General features: G+C 40.6%; 1 protein-coding gene across 1 annotated transcript; it reads left to right on the forward strand.

Moving 5' to 3' along the window:
* Window positions 1-1,476: 1,476 nt before the first annotated feature.
* LOC108221894 (uncharacterized) lies at window positions 1,477-3,453 on the forward strand. The gene is made up of 3 exons (XM_017395748.2): window positions 1,477-1,927; window positions 2,058-2,623; window positions 2,727-3,453. Exons 1-3 carry the CDS (start codon window positions 1,498-1,500, stop codon window positions 3,297-3,299), a joined length of 1,569 nt encoding a protein of 522 aa, XP_017251237.1. The 5' UTR covers window positions 1,477-1,497; the 3' UTR covers window positions 3,300-3,453.
* The last annotated feature ends 15,040 nt before the right edge of the window (window positions 3,454-18,493 follow it).

Here is an 18,493-nt window from a genome sequence, read left to right on the forward strand (position 1 = left end):
GAAAGCTACGGGGCTCGCGTATTATCCGTAAGGTCTGTAGGGACGGAGGGGATGGTAGGTTATAAGGCTTCGTAGCTCATGGATTCAGGTCCTACGGTCCTATAGATCTAGTCGAATTTCTGAGTCTATCATTTGCCCTCGTAGGGGTAAAGCCTTCTTTAGGAGGCTCTATTTGCAGGTGAGAAGGTACAGGAGAGTTGGCAAACTTTGATTTATTTTTATTTATTTATATACATATATTTTGTTAGTCAAAGACCTTTCCTCTTCTTATTCTTCTTTCTTTCTTTTTTTTTTTTTTTTTTTTTTTTTACACCACTAGCCGTTTTAGGGATTCACGTGGAGGGGGGGTGCGCTTATTAAGAGTGAGTGGAGGGTCCCACAAGGAGTGTTTATTTATTCAAAAAGGGGTTTCAAACTACAACCCATTTCTATTTAATTTCTCTGGAGACTCTAGGTAGGTGAAAGGGCGTGGATTAGAAGAACACGGCGACTGAAGTTAGGGTTTCATAGTCTGGGATTTTCGATACTTTCACGCATTTCAGGTAAATTTCTCTTCTCCATTCATCTTTCGCAGTCGTATTCTTATTTGTTCAATGCATGTCTATGGTCGAAAAGGGGGTTTTGTGTAAAATGGGTTTTTGGGGAGGACAATAAACAGATGATTTAGGGGAGTAATCGTTTCCCCTATGGTTGATTTGTGGGAGTGATTGGTAGGCTTGTTGTGGGGTGTTCCGTTACCTCTTTTCTTTTCTTTTTTATGTAGATATCTACTGGGTGTAAGAATGGTCAAGCGTAGGTCGAGAGTTATAGAGAGTGAAGATTCTAGTGCAACTGATTCAGAGAATGACCTGTTATCGGCTTCGAGCAGTGTGAGGGATGATACTAGTGGGGATAACTCAGATTCTAAGAGTGATACGGAGAAGTCGCAGAGCGAGGAGGGTGGAGATTCATCATGCGAGGAGATTCCTATAAGTAAGTTGGTCCGAAAAAAGCCTTTAGTCGGTGGGGGGAAGCGGAAGAGGGGAGAGATTTCTCAGAGTAAAGGGAAGAGGAAGGTTGCGGAGCAGGGATTTTCGGCTCCCAAGAGAGTTAAAGCTCTGTGTATTCCTACACGGAGTTGCTTGGGGGATGCATCGGGTTGGTTAGATTGTGAGGAGAAATTCGTTATGAGTCCGCCGGGGTTTCGACGGGAAGAGTATTTCAAGACTTATGGTGCGGATTGTCGACAGGGGTCCCCTGATGCGGAGGTTACTGATAACTCTTTGAATGAATATTTGGAGACTTTAGAGCACATTAACAGGCCTTGTAATTTCGATCCCGATTATTTTCCGGTGTTGAAGGCTGCTTTTCAAATTCCTCCGGCCTATGAGGTGAGAATGCCGGAAGTAGGGGAGAAGATATACCATAGAGGTGAAGTGGGTAGGTATCCCTTTAGAGCATTTTAGGGCTGGTTTGCGGCTGCCATTGCACAGGTTTTTCTATACCCTTTTCGCTGATATGAAGTTAGCGTTAGGGCAACTAGGGCCTAACTCGATTCGAAAGATTTGTGCTTTCATAGCTAGGTGTTCGGAGCTGGGGTTGGAGCCTACGTTGTCGCTCTTTTGGTCTTTGCACCGTTTGCAGGGGTCAAGAGATTATTATCCTCTCCAAGAGTTGCACTGGGTAGGTAAAGGGTTAGGGGGTGTGCTGGTGGATGTGCCTTCGACAAATAAAGGGTGGCACGAGGAGTTTGCTATGTTTAAAGGAGGGGATCTAGGCTGTTTGCCGGGGTATAGCATCCCGGATGGGGCCCTAGGAGGAATTAAGAGATCGGAGAAGTTGAAAGAGGAGGAGGAGTTGGAGGCAAAAAAATTCGTGGGCCGGAGGTTAAAGGGTTTATGGTCGGAACGTCATTTCCGAATGGTGTCATTTCTAGTTTCACATAATTGTAAGTTCTTAATTGTGAGATTGTTCATGTTTTTGTTAGGATAGAAGATTATGTAATGTTAGTTTTATAGTGCATTGTGTTCCCTTATTCTTGTTTTAATGATTTGTTTTGTCATTTATTTTTGTCTCAGTGCTGTTGAAGGATCAACCTTACCCTGTCGGGATGAACAAGACTAAGATATTGTTCTTGGCCCAAAAACGGGCGTTGAAGGAGGATAGTGACAAGGAAGGGAGTCTTAGCGGTGCTGGAACAGGTGAAAAGGAAGTTGCTTCCGAAGGGGCGGAGGCTTCGGCACGGGGTCCGAAGGGTAGGGAGAAGCAGACTCCTTCGAAGAGAATGAGGGTGGAAATCCCAGAAAGCAGCATCAAGGGTTTCGAAGGGGGTAACCCTCTAACTCTTCCGGAAAAAGAAACTTCTCTGTTTCTGAGGGAGAATGAAGTGGTGGAGATTTCTACACTTGGAGGGGTACAAAAGTTATCTGGGGAGCCGTTGATCCCATCTCTGGCAGGGAGTGGGGCAATTGAGAAGCAGACTTTACTTCGTTTTCAAGCAGGATCTGGTTGGCTAGGGAAGGTTCCGGGTCCAACGGCCCCTACGGATGCTCTAGGGATTTTCGAGCTCGGTCCTGACTTGGAGAAGCTAGATTCCAGAAGGGATGAGGACGTTATTTCTGGGGTCAAAGATGCCTTGGGAGTGGTATGCTTCTCTTTCTTTCCTCGTTATATATGATGATCTCTTCATTCTTCCCCCTTCTCTTTTTTTTTTTTTGATCTGCGTTTGTCATTGTTTGGTCTTTTAGTTAGGAACTTTTGTGATGAATCTCACGGAACGTGTGGGAAGAAGTCGTGAGGAGGCTATTGCAGAATCTTCTCGAGCAAAACTGAAGGAGGTGGAGAGATTGGAGGCAATGAGGCAAGCAGATGAGCTAAGGGGTGCTTTGACAGGTAAGTCTAAGGAGCTTGAGGCTGAAAGGGGCAAAGTGCTGGGTTTAGAGGAGAAGCTGCGTTCTTCAGCGGAAGCTTACAAAGAAGAGGTAAAAAATGTGTCTTCGTTACGTGCGGATATCAAAAGGTTGCAAGAGGAACTTGATAAGGAGCGAGAGAAAACGAGGAAGGCACAAGAGGCTTTGGAGAAAGTGGAGAAGGAGGCAGTGGTTACATACAAAGATGCTGTTGAAAAGTACCAGAAATCAGAGGAGTTTGAGGAACTAGTAAGTGTGAAGGCCGGGTATCTTCACGAAGAGGGTTTTAATGATTGTCTCTCTTTTGTGGGGGAAGGAAATGCAGTGGATCCAACCATTCATACTGTGCAGAGCTTCAGGGCCACGGTTTTGGCAGGGATGGGCGGACAAGGCGAGGCTGTAGGGCATTGAACTTAGTGATAATTTTTGCGAATGTTCTCAATGGTGTATTGGTTGTTTTTGGTGACTTTGCTCTAGACTGTGTTTATGTTATCCATTTTGCTTAGGTGTAACGATGACTGTTTAATTTTTGCTTCAGCTAGTTTTATACTAAAGTTTTTTGCTGTATTTGCCTCAAAAATATATTTCTGGGTTGTGGATTCATCTTGTCAGGATTCATGTTTTACTCAAATTTTAAGGGGCATTTTGCTGCATTTTGCTGTTTCACTTTTATATGTTGTTGGTTGCCCTTCGAAAATGGGAATAATCTTTTAGGTTATTTCTTCTGTACTTGTGCTAGGGATCAGTGTAGGGTTAAAAATATGGGACCGTAGCGATTTAAAGGCTCCATAGGATGGTCGTATATGGAGTGTTCCACAGGCTGCAACCAGAAATAAGTTGCAGAGGAGGGTGGTATGGGCTATGTAGGACCGTAGGGCCGTAGGGCCTTAGGGGTCAAATAGACTGGGAAGTAAGTTAAAGTGTGACCACGCATGTTGGCCATAGGATCGTAGGGCCATAGGGCCTTAAGGGTTCGTTAACCGGGCTGTAGGCAAAATGTAATTACACATGTTAGCCAGAGCTACATAGGACCGTAGGGCCTTAAGGGTGAATAGACCGGGCCGTAGTCAAAGTGTAACTACATATGTTGGCTAGAGGTATGTAGGACCGTAGGGCCCTAAGGGTCAATAGACCGGGCCGTAGTCAAAGTGTAACTACATATGTTGGCCATAGGCGTAACGTAGGAATTTAAGCAGACAGAGTATATTAGGTGATTGATATTTTACAAGCAGGTGTGTTAGGTATGTACATAGCCGCACTTCACCTAAAACATACTCCTGAAAACGATAAAAACGTCTAACAGTACCCTTACTGATAGAATCGGCGTAGGTGAGAGATATGCCAGATGTTGGGTATAGGGTCGCCGTTCATGTGAGTGAGGGTATAAGTTCCTTGACCTTTAACTTGTTGGACAATGTAAGGTCCTTCCAAGGAGGGGTCTAGTTTGCGAGTGTGTGTAGGGTCTGAAGCCTGAGTGGCTCGAAGGACTTCGTCGCCAGGTTGTAAGCTTCGAGGTTTGACTTTTCGGAAATATTGCGCAGTTTGGTTCTTGTAATTCGCCATTCGGATGGTTGCTTTGTCGCGCAATTCAGGGAGAAGATCTTTGTGCGTTTGTATGCCCTGGATGTTAAGGCTCTGATCGTAGGAGAGGACCCTTTGGGAGGGTTCGCCAACTTCAACGGGAGTTAAGGCCTCAGTGCCAAAGGTTAGGCGAAAAGGGGATTCACCTGTAGGTTTGCGGACATCCGTGCGGTATGCCCAGAGCACATTAGGCAACTCTTCAGCCCAAAGAGTTTTTTGATCCTCTAAATTTTTCCGGAGGCTCTGTAATAGCGTACGGTTGGTGACTTCAACTTGTCCATTGGATTGGGGGTAGGCTACAGGAGACTTATTATGTCGAATGAGATAAGATGTTAAGTATTCTTCAAAGTCGTTGTCGATGAATTGGCGACCGTTATCGATGATAAGTATCCGGGGGATTCCGAAACGAGTGACCACGTGTTCATGGAAGAACTTCCGACAGACAAGGGCAGTAACATGAGAGACAGCCTTGGCCTCGACCCACTTCGTCATATAATCTACTGCGACGACGAGGAATTTAAGCCCTCCTTTGGCAATGGGGAAAGGTCCCATAATGTCCATTCCCCATGTGTCAAAGGGGATGGGAGACAGTATGGATTGTGGAAGTGTAGCTGGTTGGCGAGGGACAGTAGAGAATTTCTGACATTTGAGGCACTTGCGAACGTAGTCATGACAATCTGTTTTAAGGTTTGGCCAATAGTATCCTTGGCGGAGCACCTTGTGAGTCAATGCCTCCCCAGAAGAGTGACTACCGCAAATGCCTTGATGTATCTCGAGCATGCAATACTCCGATTCGGGGCAATCTAGGCATTTGAGCAGGGGAGCAAGGTAGGATCGGCGGTAGAGGTTCCCATCGACAACGGTGTAATGAGCGGCCTGCGTCCTTAGGCAGCGGGCAGCCTTCGGGTTTTGAGGCTGAATGCCTTCTAGGATGTACATAAGGATCGGGGTCATCCAATTAGGGCCGTAGGAGAGAAGTAGTGTCTCATCCGTTGGGCCTGCTGTGGCAGAGACCGAGGGATAATCTAATTGGAGGAAGTAGGTATGGGGGGTATCGCTGGTAAACTCTCCTGTGGCTAGTCTAGCAAGGCCATCTGCTCGGGCGTTTTCTCCTCTGAGGACACCTTCGACCATGGCAATCTTGAACTGCAGAAGTTTCTCACGTGCTTCAGTGAGGTAGGCTGCCATGAGAGGCGATCTAGCTTCGAAGCTGCCCAAGACTTGGTTCACCACTAACTGAGAATCACTGTACACTTGGATGTAGTCAACTTTCAGGCTATGGGCTAAACGTAGTCCTGCTAAGAGTGCTTCATATTCGGAACAATTATTGGTAGCAGGGAAGGCAAACCTTATGGACTGCTGGACTTCGAAGCCTTCGGGGCTGATGAGGAGAATTCCAGCTCCACTGCAATCTCCTGTGGAGGAGCCGTCTACATACAATTTCCACATCGGTGGGAGTTGGGGCAGGTTGGGTTCAGAGGCATTTTCTTCTCGGAGTGCCACATGGTTTTCTAAGAGAAAATCTGCCAGAGCCTGCCCTCGTAGAGAGTTGCGGGGGAGATATTGAACGTTGTATTGGCTGAGTTCCACAGTCCAGTTAACAAGTCTACCTGAGAGATCCGGCTTATGAAGGATTTTCCGTAGGGGAAAGTTGGTATAGACTGATACGTCGTGGCCTTGGAAGTAGGCCCTTAATTTCCTGCTAGCCAGCACCAAGGCGTAGGCTGCTTTTTCGACCGTAGGGTAGCGGACCTCGGCATTTCGAAGTATATGACTGACATAGTATATAGGCAGTTGTTTCCCAGAGTCTTCGCGAAAGAGACAAGAACTAACGGCTTCTTCGGCCACTGCGATATATAGGTACAGAGGTTCTCCTGGGGTTGGTCGAGACAGGATGGGGGGCGTAGTGAGGTAGTTTTTTAAGGAAACAAAGGCTTCTTCACAGGCGGGCGTCCAGCATATATCTTTAGATTTGTTTACTCCTCTCAAGGCATTGAAGAAAGGTAGACTTTTCTCGGCAAGTCGGGAGACAAAGCGACGTAGAGAGGTAAGGCAACCATTAAGTGACTGAATCTGTTTAGGGGTGGACGGGGATCTCATCTGCAGAATGGCTTCGATCTTTTCAGGATTCGCCTCAATTCCTCTTTCGCTAATGAGGTGACCTACGAATTTTCCTTCGGTAACTGCGAAAGAACACTTGAGTGGATTTAGCTTGAGCTGGTGATCTCGAAGGGTTTGTAGGGTCTCTTGTAGGTCTTCCAGATGGTTCATTCGGGTGGTGGATTTGATGATCATATCATCGACATAGACTTCTAAATTTCGGCCGATTTGTTTGACGAAGATCTTATTCATGGTTCTTTGATAGGTAGCGCCTGCGTTCATGAGTCCCATAGGGAGGACGCGGTAGGTGTAAACCGCTCTATGAGTTATGAAGGAGACCTTGGGTTGATCTTCCGGTGCTAGCAATATCTGGTTGTACCCAGAGAAAGCGTCAAGGAAGCTGAACATGACATGACCCGAAGTGGCGTCTACGAGCTGATCGATGGTGGGGAGGGGGTAGTAGTCTTTCGGGGTTGCTCGATTTAGGTCAGTGTAGTCAATGCACACCCTCCACTTTCCTGTGGACTTCTTTACTAGGACTACGTTTGCAATCCATTCGGGGAATTGAATCTCGTAAATGAAGTTGGCTTTCAACAGTTTTGCGACTTCTTGGTCTATGGCCATCTGACGTTCAGGGGCATGGTTACGTCTCTTTTGCTTGACGGGTTTGACAGAGGGATCCAAGTGTAACCTGTGAAGGGCTACTTCGGGTTTGAGGCCGGGCATATCTTCGGGTCCCCAAGCGAAAACATCTGCATAGCTTCGGAGGAGAGATATGAGCTTGTCTTTAAGGGGTTGCTCGACTTTGGTACCCAGGGAGACTGTTTTTAAGACATCTCCGGGGAAGAGTTGTATTTGTTCAAGGCCTTCGGCTGGGAGTGGCCTAGGACCCTTACGGGGCTCCGGTTCGCTGTTTATCTCCGTAGGCTGGTTTTCAACTAGGAGGACTCGGGGAGTATTAGAGTGGGAAGCTCTAGGGGTGTCGGGCATAGGATCTCCATAAAGCTTTCTTCTTTTTGGGCAGGTTTCAGCTAAAGAAAGCGATGCTGAGTAGCACAGTCGAGATGATCTAGAGTCGGATTTGAGTTCTCCAGTGCCCCATGCTGTCGGGAACTTCACTTTCATGTGGGGGATGGAGATGATAGCCCCCAAAAAGAACATCGTGGGTCTCCCTATAATGGCGTTGTAAGGTGAAGCAATATCGATGACATGATATCGGACGAGGGCAGTTACCTCGCGTGGAGTAGTGCCGAACGTAGTAGGGAGATCTATGGTTCCTTGAACAGGGACGGCATGATTACCGAAGCCGAATAGTGGACCCTGAGTGGGTTCTGGAGGTAACACTCTTTCTTGTTCTTTTAAGATCATTCTGTCAAGGGTGTGTTGGAAGATGATATCGGCTGAGGAGCCATTGTCTACCAACACCTTCCTGACATCTTGGTCGCTGATATCTAGCTGGACGGTGAGGGGACTGCTCTGACTAGGTTCGGACGGGTAATCTGCCTCAGTGAAGGATATTGAAGCGGATGGGTGTCTAAAGGCTTCGTGTGTCAGTTGGATTTGCATGACACCGGGGTTCGGGGCGTCGCCTCCGAAGATCATATCGACTACATGTTTGGCTTTCGCCTCTTTCGGTTGTTGGGCGGGAGGAACAAGCAGATCTTTTCGTGGGCCTTGGAACTCCTTAAGAGGCCTTTTTTTATCATCCTCTCAATAAAGTGCTTGAGGGAGATACACTCATCGGTATTATGGCCTACCCTTTCATGGTACTGACAGAAGCGGGAGCCGTCTCGCTTGTCGGCAGGGGTCCTCATAGGGGTCGGTTTTTGAAAGAACTCAAGACCCCAAACTTTATCAAGAATAAATGTGGGGGTTTGGTTTAAAGGGGTAAACCTGGGTTCCTCGCGGACTTGCCGGAGGGGAGCCCTCCTGTCCCGCAAGGGGTCTGCCGGCCTTCGGAAATCGTCCATGCCATCAACCTGCATGGCCTGTAGGTTTGAACTTTCTCCCCGAGAAGTGGGGTAGTAAGCTCGAATCCTTTCGTCTGTGGCGATGTAGGTAGATGCAATATTGTAGGCTTCATCTCTTGGCTCTTTGTTGCACAATTCTTTGCAGCAGTCCTTGCATTCTTTATAATTCATATTTCGAATGAAAGAATCAACGGCGTTTGAGGGCCTTAAGTCTTTCACTTTAAGGGCTGCGGTTTTGAACTTTTGTATATAGTCCCGTGGGGACTCTCCAGGGTTTTGCTTCACATTTTCGAGGGAGATGGTGTGTACAGCATGCGGTGTATTAACACGAAATTTGGCCAAAAACATCTCCTTGAACGTATTCCAGGAGTCAATACTTCTGGGAGGCAGTGTGGAGAACCAAGTTCGGGCGTAGGCCCGAAAGGTGGACACAAACAGGCGACATTTGGTGAGGTCATTATGACGATGACATATCATAAGGTTCTCGTAATAGCTCAGATGATCTCCAGGATCCGTAGTACCATCGAAGGACTCCAGTCCGGTGACTTTGACTCCTAGGTCGATCTGTCCCGCTTCTAAGAGGTCTGTGAACGGGGAACTCTTCCCGGTGGTCTCAGGGTGGGGGCCTGTAACCATCTCTTCCAACCTAGTGAGTCTGGCAGCTACGTCCGGGTGCTCTCCGGCATGAGAGGCCGGTATGTTTTGTTGGATTATGATAGGGGGAGAGTGTACCCTATGATAAATAGGGGATCGAGTTCTCATCCTTCTCTCATGTCGAGAAGTACGTTCATCGTAAGGGCCTCTTCTAGAGTGGCGGTGGGAGCTGGTAGTGCTCCGAGATTCCGAGGAGGAGCGACTCCGCTGACGAGAGTTTCCTCGGCGATGTCGGGGTTCGTCTCTCTCATCTCTTTCGAGCGGCGGAGAGGGCGAACGATAGTAAGAGGAGGTCCCAGGAAATTGGGTGGTATAAGTCGTGGATATATCCGACGGAACATATGGCGGGTCGTACATGCCATAGTAGTTGGCTGCCATCTGGGCTGCTAAGTTGTCCATCTGTTGTTGTAGGTGTTGTTGTTGGGCCTCATAGTAGTAAAAACGGCCGTAATTGGGCGACTGAGGTGGTGAAAGATGCGGCGGTGAAGGTGGCTCATATGGGTGGCTCGGCTGGTTCGTGGATTCTTCGCTCATATTTAGGGTTTATATTTCTAGGTCGTTGCTGTTTTTTTTCTGGGTGAGTTTTCACGGGCTTTTGGTGTTTTTCTTCGCTCCCCGGCGGTGGCGCCAATTGATGGTGTTTGTTTTTTCTTATCCTTTCTTTCTCTCTCCTCTTTTCCTTTTTATCCTCTTTTATTCCTTAGTCATCCCCCTTTTTTCTCCTTTTCTGCCACCTCAATAAGTCTATGGCCTTAGAGTAGGTGATTGGCCTAAGTCTCTTTCACAGGCAGGCAGCTGAGTCATGGAAAGGCAGGACAGGTGTAGTCACAGACAAGGGCCACGTGTCGCCTGGGAAAGCTACGGGGCTCGCGTATTATCCGTAAGGTCTGTAGGGACGGAGGGGATGGTAGGTTATAAGGCTTCGTAGCTCATGGATTCAGGTCCTACGGTCCTATAGATCTAGTCGAATTTCTGAGTCTATCAGTGAGAGTTTTGTCCCACCCTCTTTGCGTCTCAACCAACTCTTCTTCTAATGTGTTTACCAGGATCTGGTCTTGAATGCATCTTTTCTTTTGGTTTTTCCTCTGACTTTGAGTTTCTGTATTTCAACTCGATTGCAACAACCAAAATATGTGCTTTTTATGAATACATGAATATAGAGATTAAATATATCTGTGAGCACCGCCAAAGACATAACAAATTTATGAGTTAATTACACCTTGTACACCCTAACTTTGGCCCAAACGCAGTTTAATACCTAGACTTTAAACTTTGACAGGTTGCAATCTATAGTTTATAATCTCTTGCAATGTGTAACCCGTGCTTAATTTTCCGTTAAAAAATAGTGTTAACGTAAAGTATGTAGAGGTGTATGCTGGGAAATGTATGCATCGCCACTCTATCTGCCATGTTAACTCTGTAAAATACTCCCTCTATTTTTTAATATACGACGTTTAACTTTTTGACACACACTTTTAAGTACTTTGACCGGATAGTTAAAAGTATTATTAATAAATTTTTCTTTTTCTAAATAAAAATATCTAATAAAAATTTTAATTCACAAAAAAAAATTGATTAAAAAAATAATTTTTATTATCCAGTCAACCCAACTAAAGGTACGTGGCCAAGTCAAAAGTGCAATATAAAACAAAGGGAGTATGAGAGTATTTACAAATGTATTCAAATTAATAGCTCTGTGTTCTATGTTCAAGTTGCATTATATTGAGGTTCTGTATTTGTGTGTGTTTTTTTGCTCATGTCCGAATGTTGTATTCGGACATCAGTTGCATTTGTACAGTGGCCATGCATACATTTCACAGCATACCCCTCTGCATACTTAACATTAACTCTGTTTTATAACGGAAAAGTGAGCAGGGGTTACACATTGCAAGAGATTACAAACTACAAATTGTAACCTGTCAAATTTTAAAGTCTAAGTACTAAACTGCGTTTGAGCCAAAGTTAGGGGTACAAGGTGTAATTAACTCAGAATTTATTATCAGCAGAAAAGATGGCAGCATATGGTCTGTAATCTTGGTGTAGACGAACGAAGATAATAACTAGCCTGTTGAGTGTTGTCTCACTGATTTTAAGTTAACTACAAGATTTTTGGCCGTGCTTTGCACACGAAAATTCTCTATACTCTATTTAATTTTTTCAAATTATAACCGATTGTCGACAATGACAAAGAATTACTTCCTCCGTCCCACCAGATTCTTTAGAGTTTCCTCTTTGTGATGTCCCATCCAATTCTTTACATTTTAAAACTTACCAAAAATAGTCGATGGGTCCCACCACTACCCAACTTTTCTTTCCTTTTCACAATACTTTTACTCTTTTTTCACACCACTATCTCCCTTTTATGCATTAAAAATCAACGGGTCCCACTACTTCACCCACTTTTCTTTCTTTTTTCCACTACTTTATATATATATATTCTTTAACCTCTGTGCCCAAACCAAACGTAAAGAATTGGCTGGGACGGAGGGAGTATATTAATTAGAGACATCATAGAAAAAAAATTACTTCTCGTAATAGTTTGTAGATATTTAATCATTGGACATCACAGACATATAAACCATAGCAGTGTGAACTTCACAAATCACTTTAAATAAGATAAAACAATGTTTAACAACCAGAGAATATAGTTTCGGCTGTAAACTTTGTTTAAAACACATGAACACGCAGAAGTAAAAATGTAAATGAAAATTTTTGATCATCACACTACAACAAGCATTTTCAGAAAATAATCCTGAATTTATTGAAATAAAAACAAATAGACAAATGATCACACAAATTGTTCCTTACAGAGTCGAGAATTGTGATGTTGCTGCGTGCCATCTTCCTCCTTAGATTTCTTGCAGGAACAGACTGATACGATCACGATATAGTTATGTGAAGAAATGTAATCATGCAAATCTCATAATACAAATAATAATTTAACCATTTTAATTTTTTTGGTGCACGATTTGGCTGAACCTGCTGTATTTCTGCGGTCTGCAACATCTTTTACCTTGTTCTGCAAAAAAAAAACATGATATTTTTACCATGATACAATGATGTTATTGTGTGAGCAAGTGATTTACAAACAAACATTTTTGAAGCCAGTAACTTCCAAATCTGAAGTAGTTGCCTCAGACTTTGATGAAGCTGTAGTTTCAGTATTAAATGCATCAATAGCATTGTACGCAGTGCTTTTGTGGAGGATGGTGTCTTCATTAATCTCAATATTGAAAGTTAGCTCTTTCTCATTTATTTATTTCAAGTTATTCAGATAATCTTGAAGGCTTGCTTGATCTTAATAACACGAAGCATGCAAAAAAAATTAGTAAATGAAAATTCATATATCACATAATGAAATTTGATCTTCAATCAACACACTGAATATATCAATCCTTTCAACAATCAACTTTGTTGTTGTTTTGCCAACAATCATCTTAACAACTTGATCCAGGGGAACCACGTCGAATGCTTCTGTTTCATCCTCAGCCAGCACAACAATTCGAAACCTGTTAAAAGGATCATCGAGTGTATTTAAAAATTTAAGCAGAATTGGAGGATCATTAATCTATGCATGCACTACTAGAAAAACTGCCTACAACAACGGCTAAAAACTGATGTCTGAATTTTTCTTGACCGATGTCTACGCGGGGGATGTTAAAAGTATACAGTTTAGACATCGGTTTTTAACTGATGTCTATGTAGTACTTGCACATCGTTTTATTAATAAAATTTGATGTCTTTGACTAATATTTATAAATATATTACATTATAATTTTATTGATATTATTATATTTTCAGGTCTAAATTTCATACAATATATAACCTGTAAGGTAAAAATAGAAATTTAAATCGATTAATAGATAAAATCTGATGTCTATTACAATTATTGACATCACTCAAAAATAATATCGATGTTAAATAGCTTATAAGAAAACAGCCCATAAAAGAGTGTGATGTCAAAAGGAAGGAATGACAATTACTGAATAAACCAACCAATGTTATTAAGATATATAACATCAGTTATTAGAGCCTAATTTTTCTTAAGCAATGTTTTTGTCATTGATGTCTAAAGTACATCCTGATGTGCACAATACTAGAATAATAATATAATAAATTTCCAAGTTACAAATTACCAAAAGATATATTGCTTCAATGTAGTTTCTACTAAAATCAAAACCAACTAATATCGCTTTTACATGAAGTTTCAATGTAGCTGAAAGTCTCAAGTCACACTTCATTAATTTCATCCTCAAAATAAGTTGCATTGTGTGTCTTTGCAGCCCCCTGAAAAGTGCAACACAAGATAAAATCACAATTTAAACAAATGAGAATCGATGTACAAGAACCAAATACAGGAGGCTCTCCTATTAAAATATTCCTTATAGGAACAAATGGATAATGATCTGACCTTTGTCGCACAGCATGTTGCAACTTAGAACGGAGAGATCAAGCTAAATATAGAGTTGTGCCTCCGATAACAAACTAGAAACTCCTGGTTTGCTTTCTATCCCACCTGAGCAATATAGAAAAGTGTTTATCATGACTAGATTACCGATTTTTCACAAAAATTATCTTGAATAATTAAGAGTATCACACCTGAGCAACAAAATTTAACATAGAAGGGCACAGTTCTTGAAGTCTATAGTCCAACAAGAAGGGCACACTTCTGCATAAACAAAGTAGATAATTTAACTTGCAGTATAAATATTACAAGTTAGTAAAATGAATAAAGAAGGCAAATATATAATCTGTAATTGTCTGATAGACTCATTTGTATTAGTATAAATATGGTCATTTAGTTCTTACACTAATTTCAAGTGCAATATCCTAACATCTCCTATTAATACAACATAATTGTCATCTTCAAAACATCAAAATCTGTTTTGCATCTCTCTGTCTATACATACTACAATAGAATATTCAAGCACAAAGGAAGTAGCAGGGAAGGACAACCATGGAGTTGTGAGGATTAAGCTAAAGAAACACATATGTGTATCTGCATACATGGTTGCCTCCTAGTTTCCATTCCCTATTTTGTTACTGAATGTCTATGACAAGTTGACAAAATGCTAATTCAGAGATAATAATTACAAAAGAATCAAAACCCAAAGCTACAAACTCCAATTAAAAACTACTTGAACTCCAAGATCCAATTCCGATCCATACGCACTTGACCCACTTATATCCATTAAACCCTATCGAAAAAAATGATCCACCTGAGAAAACTAACAAAATAATCCAAAATAAAAAGAATGGATTTATTGAATTCTTAGAAAATGATCCACATGAGAAAACTAACAAAATAATCCAAAATAAAAAGAATGGATTTATTGAATTCTTAGACACACATACTTGACCCAGAGAAACAAAGTTATTCAGTTTTAGGTACACCAAAAAAACTATCTGTATATAACTCTCTTTGCTTTCTGAAACTTAAACCACAAGATCTGCATATCATACAAAAATAAATAAAAATATTTCTAATTAGTGTTGGCATGTATATCATCAACAAATACTATCAATAGATATAATTTTATAACTTGAATTATAAACTACAATCGAAACAATTAAAGAAACTAAATCAATTGAAGAAACTAAGAATATACACCTTCAAGATGGAGACCGAGAAATGAAGCTGTGAACGGAAACCCTAAACCCCAATTGAACAAATTGAAAACCAGAAATTCAATCGAACCAATTGAGCTGCGAATTGAAGCTGCCTTTCTTACTTCGGAGGTGTATTTCTCCAAGATGGGTCTTCAATTAAAATGGAGTCTTTAAAAGCGGCTGCTTTTACTCCTTCGATTCGATCGACGTACGGTGAGATAGTGAGATAGAGAGAGATTAAAGAGGGAGATGGTTAGAGATGGAGAGATGAAAGAGGGATATGGTGGGAGGTAGGGCAGCGGGGAGAGAGAGTTAGAGAGATCATCGAGAGAGGGGAGGCAGAGTGAGAGAATGCCAGAGAGAAATAGAAAAGGGGGAGAATTTTATGATATGTTTTATCTTTTGGTCAAGTACACCGAGTGTTGTTTAATATAAGGAGAAATTACGCTGGGCTTTCTTTTACTTTTTTTTAAACTGATAATAAGATATCAGTTATTTTAGAAACTGATGTCTATAATATGGTTTAACATCATGTTAAAAAAATTTGATGTTAAAAAGATATTTAACATCAGTGATTTTATGAATGATGTTAAAACCCTGATGTTGTATCCAGTTTTTCTAGTAGTGATGGCAGTTTATTTATATACCTCTTTTGTGGAATTGGGTAATTATGATGTCACTTGAAACACCTAAATTTTCCTTCAATCTTTTGTGGTAGCAGTCGAACCACTAGTTCTCATTTTCCTCAATTTTCTTAATCTTTGCTTTGCATAGAATCATACTCTACAAACAAACACCTCTAACAAATTCAAAACGACATATCAAGTAAAACTTATCATGTATGGAACTATCACCAACGATATACGTCAGCAGGAATATGAAACACATAATTGCTATGTGAAGACTAAACTGAACAAAGCTAATAATATAACGGGTTGCAAGTGTAAACATATATGATCCCGTAAAACTTCTTTATAATTAAGGAAATAATAACTAATATTGATTTGTAATTTTATGTATCTTCTACTAATATTTTTTTAAGAATAATATAAAATATAAATTTGTTAATGAATAAATATAGTGTATCAATTACTCTATCTCTTTCATACTATTCCATTTATTTGATTGATTTTGTTCAATTTAAATCTTATATTAATTGTTAGCTGAATACCGTCAATTATAAATTTATAATTTTTTTGAAATAACGACATTAAGAAAATAAATTAACATGTTAAGATGAATTACTCATTAAAATTAAATAAATAAGTTAGTTAGTTATTTCTAATTTTAACAAATAGCATGAGTTTATTAATAATAGAGATATTGTTTGTCAAGAATCAATAATTTTGATGATAACATAACACAATGTAACATGTTCAAGTTAGATCTTTTATCAATATATCAGCTGAAATCATTGTTTGTATTATCTTGAGATGCATAACGGATAGGTTGAATAAGATGGCTAATTGTAAATATTCAATAACATGTAATTTTATCTAAGTGAAGATGATCAACGGATGAGTCTCCAACATTTCAACGGATGAAGTCTACACAATTCTCAACGGATGAGTCTCAGAGTTCTCAACGATGGATCTTGTAAAGCAATCAACAGATGAAGCTTGTAAATCAATCAACGGATGAAGCATATTTCAACGGATGAGTCTATAGCCGTTGAAAGTCACTAGAGCTTAATTCTAGAGCTTAATTCTGACAGATCACATGGGTTGATTATACTAATTTGGACACGGTAGCTTACTTGGGGCAATAAAGAAGAAACAAAAATACATCTGTTTTGTGCAATGCAACCTGGATTATTTGAAGAAGATCAGTCAAAGATGAAGACAATTCAGAAGACATGCATAAGAGAAATGTGGTGCAACAAAGTTTAGAACAAAGTGCATTGTTTGTATTCTAGTTAACTTTGTAAACTTGGGATATATAACCAAGTTTGTCGCAATATTAGAACTATTCGAAAACATCTGCAAAGCCAGAGAGATTATTAGAGAGTTCTAGTATTGAACCCGCAGCTGTGAGTTTGTAAAAATCCACAGAATCTTCTTAATATATTATCACAGGATGTTGTTGCAATCAGCAAAATTAGAGCTAATTTCACTAACAAATAAACTAAAGGATACACAACATTCTTCTTTGTTTCAACTAAAGTCTGGGAAAGATCACCGATGCCTTGAACTTTTGAGAATCGATTGTCAGATCTCATATCAAAAAATATAAGTTTTCAATTGATCTTCAAGTATCGCAATTTGAACCCTTGAAAATTCATAAGGATGAAATTCAGCAAGTCGAATCAACTTTTGCTTATCAAATGCCGCAACAGAGTCCATAGGATTTAAGTAAGAAATGCAAAGAAGTAACTCTGAATTCGTCTCTGTGAAACAGTTGTTTAGTTCTTGAAGTTGCATGTCAACGATAGTATAAAAGGACTCCACTTGATAATGATGCAAGTTCATTACATTTTGTGAATTTCTTCGTGATCATCCTTATCCACAAACTTGTTATCCATCTTTGGGACATCGATATTATTTCATTAAAAAGAAGACACTTCAATATCAAAGATTCTCATCTGGAATCTCTCATTTCTCAGAGTCGTTGCTTGAAATTCTTGACTAGGCCTCTTGCATAGATGATATCTTGATCTTTTCTTTGCAATGCTTGTGACAAATCATTTGTGAGTGTCAAAAACTTTTCATCAAATGTTAGTTAAAAAAAAACTCAAATGATTGTATTAAAGTAAGTAAGGCACAAGCTTGACCTTTTTGTTCCGAATTCGTACCATCCTCGATAATCACAACGAGCACATCAATAACGAAAGAGAACATAGTGATTAGGCTTACCAAGGAAACATAATGAGAACTCCATCGTGCATCCCCAGGTCGTTGAAGAGAAGTTTCTTAATGCAAACCCGTATCACTTTGAATGTCTCCATTTTTTATTGCTTCAATTACTCTATTCTATTGTGTCTCATGAAAAAGATCTCTTCTCTTGCATGAAAGCTCCAACAATATTTGACAAGTTAGAAACTACATTAAACAACAAAGCAACGCGAGAATAATTTTTTCCCACACCAACTAAGCCCAGTTGTAATTGATGAGCAAAACAATGGACATAATATGCAGAAGGATTATCTTTCAAGATTAATGTTTTCAGTCCATTAAACTCACCTCGCATATTACTAGCTCGGTCATAACCTTGCCCACGTAAAATTGATATACTTAAACCATATTTTAAAAATAGTCTTTCCATTGCCAACTTAAGTGATAAAGAAGTAGTATCACTTACATGTACAATACCAAGAGAACGCTCAATTACACATGCTTTTGAATTCACAAAGCTGAATACAATAGCCATTTGCTCCAATCATGGGGCAAGTTTGTCAATTGTAAAATATGTATATTATTAATTAATCAACACTAAAAACTCCACTGGGGGCAAGTACCCCCACTGCTCCCAGCTTAACTCCGTCCCTGCTATGGATAACGTCAATGTTACTCTTATTTGATTTTGATATTCATTTTAGTAACTTTTTCAATTTATTTTATTGCATATTTTATTGTTTATGTGTTTAAATTTGTTTATCTGTTGTTGATAGAGAGATTAAGAAACAGATGGGATCAATTGACAATGACATCAAGAGATTCTATATTTTGTTATTTGTTTCAATTGTTGCATATA

The sequence above is a fragment of the Daucus carota genome, chromosome 5, assembly GCF_001625215.2.
Source record: "Daucus carota subsp. sativus chromosome 5, DH1 v3.0, whole genome shotgun sequence".
Lineage (NCBI taxonomy): Eukaryota > Viridiplantae > Streptophyta > Magnoliopsida > Apiales > Apiaceae > Daucus > Daucus carota.

What these genes read in the sequence shown, in the direction of transcription:
- LOC108221894 (XM_017395748.2), top strand. Translation starts at nt 1,498, where the DNA reads ATGAAGTTAGCGTTAGGGCAACTAGGGCCTAACTCGATTCGAAAGATT. An exon ending in ATTTCTAGTTTCACATAATT is followed by an intron (nt 1,928 to 2,057) that starts GTAAGTTCTTAA and finishes TTTTTGTCTCAG; the next exon opens with TGCTGTTGAAGGATCAACCT. An exon ending in TCAAAGATGCCTTGGGAGTG is followed by an intron (nt 2,624 to 2,726) that starts GTATGCTTCTCT and finishes TTGGTCTTTTAG; the next exon opens with TTAGGAACTTTTGTGATGAA.